This window comes from Poromitra crassiceps, assembly GCF_964638095.1.
Source record: "Poromitra crassiceps genome assembly, chromosome: 14".
In the NCBI taxonomy this organism is placed as follows: Eukaryota; Metazoa; Chordata; class Actinopteri; order Beryciformes; family Melamphaidae; genus Poromitra; species Poromitra crassiceps.
In genome coordinates, this window is record NC_139633.1 from 9,944,621 (window position 1) to 9,959,485 (window position 14,865).

General features: G+C 44.8%; 1 protein-coding gene across 4 annotated transcripts in view; it reads left to right on the forward strand.

The window, feature by feature from the left end:
• Window positions 1–14,865, forward strand: part of eprs1 (glutamyl-prolyl-tRNA synthetase 1) — a 65,608-nt gene extending 50,743 nt beyond the window's left edge. For 3 of the 4 annotated variants that reach the window (XM_083650966.1, XM_083650967.1, XM_083650968.1), the window contains exons 20-35: window positions 71–298; window positions 1,407–1,679; window positions 2,089–2,298; window positions 2,666–2,937; window positions 5,598–5,649; window positions 5,793–6,002; window positions 6,474–6,546; window positions 6,674–6,753; window positions 7,127–7,228; window positions 8,402–8,557; window positions 9,732–9,929; window positions 10,490–10,663; window positions 11,801–11,961; window positions 13,552–13,630; window positions 13,879–13,943; window positions 14,654–14,865. In XM_083650966.1, the coding sequence (XP_083507092.1) occupies window positions 71–298; window positions 1,407–1,679; window positions 2,089–2,298; window positions 2,666–2,937; window positions 5,598–5,649; window positions 5,793–6,002; window positions 6,474–6,546; window positions 6,674–6,753; window positions 7,127–7,228; window positions 8,402–8,557; window positions 9,732–9,929; window positions 10,490–10,663; window positions 11,801–11,961; window positions 13,552–13,630; window positions 13,879–13,943; window positions 14,654–14,804 (2,484 nt within the window). In that variant the 3' untranslated portion in view covers window positions 14,805–14,865. The remainder of the gene's footprint in view (window positions 1–70; window positions 299–1,406; window positions 1,680–2,088; window positions 2,299–2,665; window positions 2,938–5,597; window positions 5,650–5,792; window positions 6,003–6,473; window positions 6,547–6,673; window positions 6,754–7,126; window positions 7,229–8,401; window positions 8,558–9,731; window positions 9,930–10,489; window positions 10,664–11,800; window positions 11,962–13,551; window positions 13,631–13,878; window positions 13,944–14,653) is intronic. The other variant, XM_083650969.1, reaches the window with a different exon arrangement.

The following is a 14,865-nucleotide window of genomic DNA, read 5'->3' on the forward strand; positions in this document are numbered from 1 at the left end:
GTCATTGCTCTCTAACTGCCAGTATGTAAGTTGTACAGTGCAACTATATGCTGATTTGTTGACGTACCAGGATCAGATTGATGCAGCAGTGAAGCAGCTCCTCGCTCTCAAGGCGGAGTTTAAACAGCTGACTGGTCAGGAGTATAAACCAGGGATGACCCTGCCCACCCCCGCCTCCTCCACCCCTCCTCCTGCAACCACCACATCCTCTTCCCCCTGCGCTCCCTCGGGCCTGTATGAGCGCGTCGCCCAACAGGGCGAGGTTGTGAGGAAACTGAAGTCTGAAAAAGCCCCCAAGGTATTATGAAGCTATTTTAGAGAGAGCACCTCTAGTGGCCAGGGTGGTGATTGACCGCAAACCTCTAGATGAATGTTAAGTTAACTGGTTAAGTTTTCCACACGGTTCCCAAACGGTTTCTTGTCTGCAAGCAATACCAAAACAAACACACATGAGGCTTGTGGGCCCCTTTGTGATAGGATTTTGTCCTAGAGACCCCATACAACAGTTTTGTTGTTGTTGATTTTCTATTGAATTATCTTACGGTCTACATTGTACATGAGAAGATACTGGTGCTGGTGGTGAAACAATCTGAGGGTCCTTGGACTCCAGTTTGAGAATCACTGCTCTTAACAGCCATAACTAAAATAACTTATTTTAGTTTCACAGAGAAGTAGGTTAGGTAGGTTTTTATTTTCATTTTTCTTCACTAGCAATGGTGGAAGTTCACCAGCTGACTGAATTGACGAAGAGAAAACTGTTCTCCTGTGTAAAATAAAAACTTGACTTCACAATGGCCGTTTTGCAGTGTATTAACCTGTGCCCATTGGAAATAATTAGAAGTGACATTCACTGAGATACAACATAATAAATTGTAATATCAGTAAAGAAAATGGCAGGAAATTGCTGTCACTCAACACCTTTGTCAGGTGTATGTACATTGTGATATTACAACTTTATTCCCACGGTCATGAAAATCCTGGAAAAGTGATGGAATTTGAAAATGTTTTCCAGGCCTGGAAATGTTTTGTAAATTGTAAAAATAAAAATTACATGAGTAATAAGGAAAACTGAAAAAAAAAAAAAAAGTAGGCAAAAATTCAACTGGCCAGACTGTAACACTGTTGCTGTGAGACTTTATCTTGCCTTTTCAACTTCTCACCACGCAAAGATAACGTCAACATCTTTTTGTTAGCTAAGCTAACCAACCATCAGATTCAAGCCTCTACCATTAAGTGACAACGGCAAATTGCTGATGTTAGATGTAAGCATACAGTTTAAGGCATGTCATTCAAAAGTTGTAAAATAAGTGTTGGAACCCTGCTTGTAAGTGAATTGGAGAGATGTAAACTATGAATTGCTATTGGTTACCTCCCTCCAGTTAAAGTGTCATCCTCTGTTTCTCCAGGACCAGCTGGATGCAGCAGTGAAGCAACTGCTCGCTCTGAAGGCAGAGTACAAACAGGCCACAGGCCAGGAATATAAACCTGGAGCTGCCCCCACCCCCGCCCCAGTCCAGAACAAACCTGCCCCAGTCCAGAACAAACCTGCCCCAGTCCAGAACAAACCTGCCCCAGTCCAGAACAGCCCTGCACCGGCCACAGCTGCCACTGGTCTCTATGAGCAGGTTGCTGACCAGGGAGAAATGGTCAGGAAACTAAAGTGTGAAAAAGCCCCCAAGGTGAGGCTAGTACTAATAATATGGCTGCCAATACTCCAGTGTTTCCCCTACATAGAACTGTGTAGTGCCACTGCTGATTTTCTTTTTGCTAAAAGATACTGAGTTTATACCTTACACTGCAAGTGTTGTTGGATGAGTATGTAATCAATTATTCAATCTCTATACTCCATATCACTTTCTCAAGACTTAGCAAACATTGTTTGGTGGAGACAGATTTGGATGTACTGAATACATGTTTCAGGGCCGTTGTCGTCATCTTTTGCTACATAGTTTAAGATGATCTATTTGCCGTTTTAGGACTAAAATTGCAGTTTTATGGAATCCAAACTTGGCTGGTTGTTCTGAAGTGTAGAATAACAGTTTTTCTTGTCTTTTTTTCCTTGAAACTGCTCACCTGTCTGTTCATCAGGACCAGGTAGATGCTGCAGTGAAGCAGTTGCTGGCTCTGAAGGCAGAGTACAAAACGCAGACTGGACAGGACTACAAACCAGGATTACAATCCCCAGCTGGTCCTCCTCCAGCCCTGCCCGGCTCTCCCCCACAGGCCCAGCAGCTCTTCTCCCAGGTTGCACAGCAGGGGGAGCTAGTGAGGAAGTTAAAATCTGAGAAGGCCCCCAAGGTGAGGAACCAAAGGAATAAAATGCTGCTTGTACAGGAAACAAAACAAAACAGCCAATGACAATTTAGCTAAAAACTTTAGTTTCATAATGGAATTAACACAATTTATACCTGTTGTTGGATGATCATATACAGCAGTGGTTTTCAACCTTCTAGTCCTTCACTAGCAAGATCCGGCTAACTGGCCAGCGATACTGCCAGTCTGGCTTTATTCCCCTTATTTTACAAAGTTATACATTTGGTTGCCAGCAAAGAGAATATTTCACATCATGACAGGGTGAGGAAAATACTAACATGAATGCTGCTAACCATCAGTAGCCAGGTCAGTCACCCACTTCAGCTGAGCAGCAACTGTTGTTGTGTTTCAGGAGCAGCTGGATGAAGCCCTGAAGACTCTGCTGGCCCTGAAGAGCCAGTACAAGACACTCACTGGGGAAGAATACAGGCCAGTGACTGCCTTGGGAGCCACCGGAGGGGAGGACAAAAACCGCAAGGAGAGGGAGAACAAGTCTGAGAAACAGGGAGGCGGAGGAGCCGGAGGAGGCAAGAAGGGCAAGGGAGACAAGGCCGGCCAGGGCAAGGAGGCTTCAGGAGGGGCAGGAGGCTCAGGGGAGGGGCAAGGACCTAAGAAACAGACACGGTGAGAGACTGGAGCGAGGAGGGAGGGAGAGAGGGGATGGTGGAAGGCGCAGCTCCAGACAAGAAGAAAGCTAACTTCTTTTGGTTCGCTATTAGCAGCTGTTGGAAATGACAGTTTACCAGGCAATGTCACTGTTTTACCATCCAACTAGATGTTAAGAACAGAATGGGAGTCCATGATTGGTTACCTACCAACCTTTGCTTAATAATCCTTATTGCGCTAGTTAAATATTGTGATTGTCATTATTAATTACAATGATGATGAGGAACAAAATTATATTATTCCACGTTTGCATCAGAAGACAACTTAATTGTGCGCTTTCAACATTTTCTTTTTCTTTCCAAACGAATGCGGTCTCTTTCTGCAGTTTCTTGCCAAATGTCTTTCATCTCAAAAACATGGCTGTTCTCAGTCTTATTTTGCTCTTGTCTGATGAGAGACTGATGGAAATATTCCTCCATCGTCCCAGAGATGGAAAAATGCCAGGCTGGCAGGAGAAACATGGATGGTTGGATAGGTGGATGGATGGATAGACTGGAGGTTGCAGTTGGTTGTTTTGAATATTATTGGGGTGAGGATTGCTGGAAACTAGGGATGTCAATTTTCGGTTAATTTCACTTTCGATTAACCGACGCTAATAATCGATTAACCTATCGGTTAATTCATAATTTTTTAATATTAATTTTTTTTTTTTTTTTTTTTTTTTGTCTATTTACTCAATGAACTCATGCCCAAACAAGGCGTGTCTATTTAGATGCTGAAATGTTAATGCTTTTTGTGTTAGAATTTCTAACACAAAAAGCATTAACAAGCATTAACAAAAAGCATCAACATTTCAACACAAATTCTTTTTGTGTTAGAATTTCTAACACAAAAAGCATTAACATTTCAGCATCTAAATAGACACGCCTTGTTTGGGCATGAGCTCATTGAGTAAATAGACCAAAAAAAAAAAAAAAAAAAAAAAAATTTTTTTTAATATTAACTGATAGACCGACAGCAATAACCGAACAACGACGTTAGCGACGGTTAATCGATTAACGGTTAACCGTTGACATCCCTACTGGAAACCCAGAGCCAGAAAGTCTGTGCAGTAGCGAATAAAAAGCCTTTGATATACTCCACTACCTTCTCAGTCTTGATTACCTTTTAGTCATTTACCTGACAAGCTTATCCAGGACACATTCATTTCACGATTCAATCCATAGTGTTGGATTGTAAGCGTCAAGGCTAAAGAATCATCCTGTATAAAATGTCATCTACCAAATAATACACTTTTACACCGAACATCTTGAAGATGGACCAATTCTCCACAAATGATGTTTTGAAGAGGATATGTTTGTATTCTGGTGAGTTTGGTGGCTTTGAAGTCGCTTGCTGCTTGAGATAGCTGCTGTGATTCTCATCTGTTTGAGCAGTGTTTTGGTCTCCTGTGGTCTGTTGTCAGCCTGAAGAACAACAAACTGTTGGTTTGCAGGCTTTAAGATAGTGCTGCACAATCAATCGCATATAATCATATATTACTATTTTTGGTCTCCGCAGTTTGCTAATTGCAGAATATTGGCACGTGAGCAAGCTTGAAGCATTTTATTTTGATATTGTTGAAAATGGTCAAGATGTTGATATAAGATGCAAGAAGTGCAACAATGTTTTGTTCCTCAAATCATTGAGACTAATAATCATGTTTACATTATCTTGCAAACAATAATGGGGATAATCTTTCTAGCCATATACCTGATGCAGCATTTGCGTGTATATCCCTCATTTGTGTGTGTATCCCTTTAAGACCGCGAACCGCCTGATGCGGTTCGCGGTCTTAAAGGGATACACACACAAATGCTGCATATGGTGGTGCAGCACTATCTGTGTTCTGTCACTTGGGACCAGGAGGTTGGTTTGCTGGCTGTATAATGTCCTGCTGTGAGCTTTGAGTTGCATGGTTTGCAGTTGGACTGGGAATGTCTGTCCATCCATCACTTGTGTTTATGTAGTCAGTAGTTATGATTGAGTTGGCAATGGAAATGCACAGCCATTTTTTTCTTTAATAATGACATAATACGTGCCGAAAAGTGAAAGGAAACAAACGCATCAAAGTTTCCTATCCGCTATAATAAAGTGCAGACTGGAGGTCTAGGGCTGACTTTGATGCCGATTTCAAAACATAATCCATGATAACATCAGACTTTTCTCAAGAGATGTTCTCTCCGCTGGCAGCAGGAGCTGGTCAATCCCCAAATTCAACAGCCACTTTCGCTATTTTACCAACCAACTAGATGCAAACTATTTTACTATTATAACTAACCCTATACCCTGTGGTCACCTGCAGAGTAGACTAATTAACCCAAAACTAACTTTAGACCGATGTGTGGTTAGTGATCATTTCCCAGACTGCTCTCTCTATGTCCAGCACGATGTGTTCTCATCAAGCCACTACTCTGACAAGCTGGCTGTTATGCTTGAGTTCTCTCCATCTTGGTCACTACCACTGTCCTTCGTAGGGACTGAGGAGCCTGTTGGAGTCAGGAGTGTGTCCCATGTAGCCAGATGCATGTTTTTCTGTTTCAGTAAAGCAAGGAGTGAAACTAAACATGTTGTGTTTTATATTGTATTTTATTGTGTCACTTAAGGTGCCTACGGTAACTCTGTTTTGTGTGTCTCAGGTTGGGCCTGGAGGCTAAGAAAGAGGAGAACCTGGCTGACTGGTACTCTCAGGTAGATTAAAGACATACAGCTTTCCCTTCACTCCAGCTAAACATTGTTCTACCTCCAAACAATCCATGAAAAACACAGACATCACCAACTGCTGATCCGAAATGCCCATCCGTAGTCAACTTCATATTGTTCCCTCTGTCCAGGTGATCACTAAAGCGGAGATGATTGAGTACTACGATGTCAGCGGCTGCTATGTGCTGCGACCCTGGTCCTTTGCCATCTGGGAGGCCATTAAAGAGTTCTTTGACCGGGAGATTAAGAAGCTGGGTGTGGAGAACTGCTACTTCCCCATGTTCGTCTCTCAGGCTGCCTTGGAGAAGGAGAAGTCCCACATTGAGGACTTTGCTCCAGAGGTAAACGAGACCGCTTTTAATCTAGAACATTTTAAGTAGACATGTTTGAAAGAAAACAATGGGAAAAGTATGAATTACAGTGCAAAAAGTAGACAGGGACACGCACATCCAAACTGGGCCACACTGGGCCAGGGTGCTGGATCAAAGGGTTAACTTACAGTGAAAAAAGAACGATCCGCACACCAAAAGAGCTCCCGTTGGGTATTTTTTTATTTGCAAACCAGCGTGACGTTTCGGGCCACACCGGCCCTTCCTCTGACGCTTTCAGAAAGCGTTTCAGAAAGCGTCTGAGGAAGGGCCGGTGTGGCCCGAAACGCCACGCTGGTTTGCAAATAAAAAAAACCCAACGGGAGCTCTTTTGGTGTGCGAAAAGTATGAATTACAGCACTAAAAGGGTGTGCAAAATAATAGAACCTACTGAGACAAAACACTTAGAATCACTTGGTAATGGTGTTCTCCTCTCTTGGCCAGGTGGCCTGGGTAACTCGCTCAGGGAAGACCGAGCTGGCAGAGCCCATTGCAGTCAGACCTACAAGTGAGACAGGTCGGTAACACACATTTATGAAGACAGACCCACTGACCTTACTTACCTTAATGTTTAATCAAATCTGAGCTTTTTTCTTGTTTTTAATCAAATTGTTTGTATTTCTGTTGCTCTTGGTTTGGTTTAGCGATGTACCCGGCCTACGCAAAATGGGTCCAGTCCCACAGAGACCTGCCAATCAAACTCAACCAGTGGTGTAATGTTGTGGTCCGTGACCTCCTACAATCATATTCCATCTACATCTATACCTATGCATGCCTATTAACCCATTGATACCCGATGCAGCATTTGTGTGTGTATCCCTTTAAGGGATACACACACAAATGAGGGATATACACGCAAATGCTACATCAGGTATCAATGGGTTAATACCTAATTGTCACCTATTGTCATATCCTCATCATCTACACTTCCTGATGTCACATATCAAATATCATCTACATCTACATCAGGGATACCTCCTACTCAACATCAGCATTATCTACATCTACGCCGCTACACACCTTTTAAGGCTTTGTGTCTCTGTGTATACTTACCTCCACCTCCCTCTCTCTCTTACCTCCTCTCTTACTCCCTCTAGAGGTGGGAGTTCAAACACCCCCAGCCCTTCCTGAGGACCAGGGAGTTCCTGTGGCAGGAAGGACATACAGCCTTCGCCACCCAAGAGGAGGCAGCTGAGGAGGTAACAGACCTGGCATCTCTGCCCTAGAACCACAACAAGCTAGGCAGCTGAGGAGGTAACAGACCTGGGGTTGGCCATTTTTCTAAACTGCTGATTCGATTGCTTCGTGGGCGGTGTATTTAAGGTCTAATCTTATCCTTGCAACTTAACCTGCTGCGGACCAGGTTAAGTGTGAAGCATAAGTTGCCATGGAAATATATGTCGGTAAGAAGTTAACTAGCTTTGTAGCACGGCCAAACCAGGGTTAAACCTGAAGTTACCTCGCTAAACCACTAATCTTGCTTGTTGGTACAGGGCTCTGGCATCTCTGCCCTAGAACCACAACAAGCTAGCCTGGCTAAAACCATCCTGACCATGTGACTCAAATTCTGTTTTGCTCCACGGATCACTTCCAGCCGTCCACATCGATTCCAGTGGGCGGGAGTACTCACCTTGACAGACATCTCCTTCGCCAAATCCAATGCAGAATGGTGAAAACATCTTTTCCGCCGAGGAACTCCTGGTATGCTGGTGCTGCTGTGCATACTCTTGTTCTTGTTTAATTGTGTTTACTCTACTGGTTGAAGAAGATAAAAAAAGACACACATCCAAAAACCCACTGGGTTGGGTACTGGATCAAAAGAAGATCTTTTCACTACTCACTACTAACGTTAACATTACCTCTCGTTGCTTCGGGAGATGCTATTACAGTTTTGCCAGCCCTGATTGGCCAGTTATGTTGTCAATACTGTATACGGCGCAGTCCCTGATTGGCCCAGTCACGTCATCAACCTCGACGGAGTCGCTGATTGGCCTGGTTATGTTGTAATTTCAGGAAATCAATGTGGGGGGCTGGAAGTCCAGACGGATCCGTGGAGCGAAACAGAATGTGAGGTCATGTGATCAGGATGTTTTTACCAGGCGAACAACAAGCATCTCTCTGTCCACCTTGTCCAATGGAAAGGACAGGAATTGGCCCAGAGACGACTGAAAGAGTCCACTCTGTAGACTGTAAACTAAGCATCAAACATGCATCATGTGCATTCAGGCAGTGTGCTCCAGCAATGCAGTGCAATAGCTTACCATGTAGTGGCAGTACTGAGTAGGATGGAAATGTACAAAATAGGTTTGGAGGATTTCAGAGAATGGATCAACATATTGAACTGCACTGTATTGTGTCTGTTTTGTGTCTAGGTGCTGCAGATCCTGGATCTGTATGCCAGGGTTTACGAGGAGCTGATGGCGATCCCTGTGGTGAAGGGCAGGAAGACCGAGAAGGAGAAGTTTGCAGGAGGAGACTACACCACCACTGTGGAGGCATACATCTCCGCCAGTGGCCGAGCCATCCAGGTAATTTAATGTACTATATTAGTATACTGACCTAATTTAGCAGGGTGGATGCTAGGGCTGTCACTTTTTCGAATTATGTTCGATCGAACAAACTTTAATTGACACGCAATTTGTTCGATTACCTTCAAAATTACCCCACCCCCCACCCTATATTACCCCAAAACAGCACATAAAAGCCAAAACAGTACACAATGCTAATAAACAATATTTACACAACAAACAATAGTTACTCCATGTCCATCAGCCTTTACAGAGTGTCTGGTGCTTTCCATCAAAGACGATGGGATTTCAAGCGTCTATTTGAGTCAATGGGAAAAGTCAACGTGATCTCAGATTATGACAGATTCTTTCGCCCCCAATATTCATTAAAGTAAATATTCGGCCCATTCTCCGAAGCCAAATATCTTCTGAATATTCTGACACTAAAATGGCATTTTTCAGACAGACAGATCAAGAGAAAATTAAACTTGTGTGGAATTTGGGAACTCACGATCTCTGTTTCAAGTTAGCTTGCTACAGTACTGTAGGTCAGCACTAACCCCGCGTCACCAGGCACAGTCCTCTCACAACACTTCAGGGGAGAGGTAGTCTCGCTGGCCAGCCTCCCCTCCCTACCGTGAGAGCAGTCTGGCACCACGGAAACAGGCAACTGGGATAAGCCCTCCCCTGCTCTACAGCTGCTCCCCATTGGAGCGACTGTTTCAGTGTCTGCCGGATGTCCGCTCCTGGCTTATAACAAGCTCTGTCATTGGCTCCGACCCTGTCAATCAGAGCAGCTTCCCCTCCCTCCTCCCTGTGTGTTGCTGTAAATAGTGCCCTGCCGCCTCAGTGAAAACAACAACGCTAACTAGCTAGCAAGCTAACGGCAGAAACCTACACGCTAGCTTGTTGCTACACGCTGAAAACGGCAAGTTGGATTGTTGGAAACTATTTTCCAAGGGCACTGCCGCTAAGCGCCGCCCATCACAATCCCACTATGGAGACCTGCGGCTCCAGACTCCTCTCACGGTAGGGATGGGAGGCTGGCCAGCGAGGCTAGGGGAGAGGTGACCACGTGACCATTTGGGAGACTTGCAGCTACCATTTGTTAGAATTGGCCTAGCCTGCCCATCTAGATAGTAATAGATCTATGTTCTTCTCTTTATCACACACACTGAGCGCTGTGTCTTCTCAGGGTGCCACATCCCACCATCTGGGTCAGAACTTCTCCAAGATGTTTGAGATTGTGTTTGAGGATCCGAAGAAGCCGGGCGAGAAGCAGCATGCCTTCCAGAACTCCTGGGGAATCACAACCAGGACCATCGGAGTCCTCACCATGGTCCACGGAGATAACATGGGACTCATACTGCCACCCAGGGTGGCGTGCCTCCAGGTACACACACATATATGAATATACAGTACATTGACACAGGGACTATGAAAGATTATATTCAACCTAAATGAACATCGTCTCCATAGAGGACAATCCATCCACACATTATTTTTCACTTGTGTTTTGGAAACTGATATTTCAGTAAAACAACATAAACATGGTGTCCCATATAGTGATTCTATTTGGGCAGCCTGACAAGGTAAATTAACAGCTGCCCAAGTAAATATTTGGTTTAGGGTAATTTTGGCCCATGCCTGTCTCTCCTATTGAGTCTCTCCTATTCAGACCTGCCGTCTCTCCCACCGATGTAGTGAATAAAATGCAAAGATGTAATGCAGTCATGTGCTGAATGTGTTCGTGAACTACAATGATCATTCAACCATAATGTAATGTGCCTGTGACAGTGTATAGCACTGGTCAGTTACTCTGAGTCTCGATCGAGAGGCAAAGTTAGAAACATAGTCACTGCTAGCCTTCTTTGCTAATAGCTTGTTCATCAAATGCAGCCACAATATAAAAGATGGCATATGGTTTAATATGGTTGGTCTCTCCTCTCTCAGGTGGTCATCATCCCATGTGGGATCACAGCCTCCCTACCAGAGGAGCAGAAGGAGGCGCTGATGGCCCAGTGCAACAGATACCTGAGCAGACTGCAGGACGCCGGCATCCGGGTGAAGGCTGACATCAGAGACAATTACTCGCCAGGGTGGAAGTTCAACCACTGGGAACTCAAGGTCATAATAATAATCAAGTAGTATGGAACTTATCTAAGAGCAGATTTTATAAGTGATTTTTACCACAATGAACAACGGTAAACGATAAAAATGGAAATAATAGATGGGCAACACATTAACATTTCATAATGCCAGAAGTTGTGTTTCCATTGCCGTGGGGGAGTGTCTTAAAGAGTTTGTGGCCAGGGTGGGAGGGGTCGGCCATGATCTTGCCAGCCAGTGTCCTGGCTGCATGCAGGTCCTGGAGGGATGGCAGGTTGCATCCGATTATCTTCTCAGCACAGGGGATGATGCGCTGAAGAGTCTGTTAATGTCTTTGAGAGTGGCAGCAGCATACCAGACGGTGATGGAGGAGGTGAGGATGGACTCAACGATGGAGGTGTAGAAGTGCACCAACGTGGCCTTTGGCACTTTGAATTTCTTCAGCTGCCGCACAAAGTACATCCTCTGCTGTGCCTTCTTGATGAGAGCTCTGATGTTCAGCTCCCATTTTACGTCGTGACTGATGATGGTCCCCAGGAAGCAGAAGGACTCCACAGTGTTGACTGAAGGACTCCACAGTGTTGACTGAAGGACTCCACAGTGTTGACTGGGGAGTCACCCAGGGTGATGGGGGAAGGTGGGGCTTTGTTAACCCTGACTGGGAAAATCAAATGTTGTTCTGGATCCTAAAGTGCACCCAAAGGCTCTCACTCCGTCCCTAACATGCCTTTTGCATGGCGACTCCCACAACTGTTTTATGCGACTCGTTTCACAGGTATATGCGACTCGTTTCACAGGTATATGTCGAGCGTTGCAGTATGTGCATTTCTCCTGTGATATTGGCCGTAATATTTACTCATCACCGCAGAAAGAAAAGAATACAGACACCAGCAGAGGACATGACATCATCATAATTATGACTTCTCCTATGGCAAGTAGCTTAACCATTGGAAAGCTCTCTGTCCATCTATGATCTTGTCTTACCCACCAGGCCCACACACAACCTACATCATCGCTTAACAGCCGTTAATGGAAACGCACCTGATTCTAATTTTTACGATTGTTGACTTCAAAATTTTGCTTAGAATTTGCACAAAACTCGAATGGAAATGCGGCTAGTGGCTTTGACTCTTTCTGTCTGTCTCTCTCTTCTAGGGAGTTCCTATCCGTCTGGAGGTAGGCCCTAAGGACATGCAGCAGCGTCAATGTGTTGCTGTGAGGAGAGACACTGGGGAGAAGGTGACGGTTCCTGAGGCAGAAGTGGAGAAGAGGTTGCCTGCCATGTTGGAGGACATCCAGAGCAACTTGTTCAGGAAGTAAGACACAGCATTGCACACGAGGGCTTGACTGACACACCAGGCTGATACTGACCACACGTATCCTGCTAAACCATCCGGTCACGTCAACTCACATTTGTGTTTGGTTCTACTGTACGAGACCGTCTGGACTCTGTCCCAGGGCGGGCTGCTTCAGATTCCACAAGGCGGACGGGCCAATCAGGGACCTGCCTCATAGTTGACATCGTAACCGGCCAATCAGGAACGCCGCTGGCAAAACAGTAGTTGCTGCCTGCATGCCTCTCCGGCTCATGCAGTAACGAGTTAAACAGCCATAAAGTGCAGTTATTGCAGAAATAGACTCAATAACAACAATTTAACAAGTACAGGAGTACCGCCGCAACAGCGCTGTTTTGTCGGCGGAAAAGATGTTTTGGGTGGATTTGGGTTTGACTCGATCTGCCGCTGATTGGCTGAAGGACCGGCTACTTCCACCCACTGAAATGAGTCCAGACGGACCCACAGAACCAAACAGAATGGGAGTTCACAGATCCGGATGGTTTTAAGCAGGTTATGACTTACTGGCCTTTTAGTACAAATGAGATAGAATCATTCCAGTGTGGTGTGGGAGGTTTTTACTCAACAGCTTCAGTCTGTTAGACGTGCCTCACCTGTTTAACGAGCTGCTTATTATCACCCTGGGTTTCAATGGAATTTTAGTGTCCCATGATGGTCTAAATCAGTGGTTCTTAACGTGGGGTGCAGGGACCACCAGTGGTCCTTGAGGCCATCCCAGGGGGTCCCCAGCAAATTGATATATTGTTAAACTTCATTATTGCATCTCAGAGAACAATTATAGAATGTAGAATACTTGACTATTTCGATCATAATTTCACTGTTATCTCTGCAATGTAATACCATACAGTCATGAAATTATGGACAAAATGATATCTCACAATAAGAAATCTTCTCAGGTATGGGTCCGAGAGACAGAAACGCATCAAATGGGGGTCCTTGGCTCTATGTGGACTAAATGAGGGTCCTTGATAGGAAAAAGGTTGAGAACCACTGGTCTAAATTGTCTTTCAGAGGCTCTTCTACCCCAACAAGTAATCTAACTCTTAAAATGTATTTGTTTTTAATGTTTTGCGAACAACACAATTAGCCCAGACTCACATGGTGTGCATACACATACAGGAGGATTGTTATGGCTTTGGGTTGTCCGTCCGTCTGGCGTCCGTACCTACGTCTGTCCGATGTCCGTTAACGCTATATTTGAGGAACACCTTGATGGAATTTCATCAAATTTGCTTCAAATGTCGACTTGGATGAATCAAGGATGAACCGATTAGATTTTGGTGGTCAAACGTCAAGGTCACTGTGACCTCACAAGCACAATTTTCAAGCTCGGTAACGCCATACCTCAGTAACGCCTTGACGGAATTTCTTCACATTTTGCTCAAACGTCAAAGTCTGGACAGACATTGACGTTGACGGCTCACTTGTTGCCATGGCATATAAACGCTGTGTGATCGTTCTAGTTCTAAATTGTCTGTCTGTCTGTCTGTCTGTCTGTGTGTGTGTGTGTGTGTGTGTGTGTGTGTGTGTGTGTGTGTCTGTGTGTGTCAGAGCCTCAGATGACCTGAACAAACACATGGTGGCTGCAGACACAATGGAACAGTTCCAGAAAGACCTGGACCAGGGCAGCGTGAGTAACTCCCCCCCCCCCCCCCAACACACACTCACTCTCTTGTGTCTCTCTCTCTCTATCTATCTCTCTCTCTCTCTCTCTAACTATCTCTCTCTCTCAAAACACATACATATTGTCATTCCCTGTCCTTGGCTGACTATGCTGGCAGGCATACTATAATGAATGAACTTATTTGCTGGTCTTATATAGTGACTTTCCCTCAGGACAGTGAAGAAATCATATTTGTGTCACATTTGTCTTGACAGATTGTCCAGATCCCGTTCTGTGGAGGCATTGAGTGTGAGGATTGGATCAAGAAAACCACTGCCAAGTAAGTCCAGCATCATCACCGTCTGCTGTGTTGGGAATAGAACCTCCAACCCTGGCAGTGTTTAGTGCCTTGCTTTACACACTGAATCAGCTACTGGGAACTAGCTAGCCACATTATCTTATGCTGACCTTACACCAAAATACTTTTCAAGCCATTTCACTGTCAGAGAAATTGCCAAATTCAGGATGAAATCATGAGAGTTTTGCTGGAGTTGCGGCAAAATCTAACGTGTTTAATATTATCGGAAGTCTTTAGTCTCGGTTCATGCAAATATTTTAATCACGTGAACATTGCCAACAACCAATAAATGCAGTTATGTCGTCTTGAGCTCTTGAGTCCCAAACTCTCCCTATTTTGTGCACTTCTTGTTCTGTGTTGACGTTACTGTTACCAGAGACAATCAACTATTATGCACCCGTCAAGTTGCGTCCATTACCTATGCCTACTGTCTTTTCAAAATAAAATCACTTCCATGTTGATGGGCAATAAAAAAATAAAAGCAATATAACAAATGCACATTACAATAAACTAGCCTACACATGTGAACTGCACTGTACCTTGGGGTAATTTACCATGTGGTTCATTTACAGTCTGACTAAAAATGAGAGGGTGTCAGACTTTAGTGTTTGCAAATGGATCTTTGTAATCGTCCGATGTCGTCTCTCCCCTCATCCCCCCCACCCCACCGTGCCCCTGTCCTCTGGTATCAGGGACCAGGACCTGGAGCCTGGAGCTCCGTCCATGGGAGCCAAGAGCCTCTGCATCCCCTTCAGCCCCCTGAAGGCCCTGCAGCCCGGCCAGATGTGCATCAGCGGCAAGGAGCCAGCCCAGTACTACACCCTATTCGGACGCAGCTACTGAACAGTACTACACCCTGTTCAGTACTACACCCTGTTCAGTACTACACCCTGTTCGGACATGT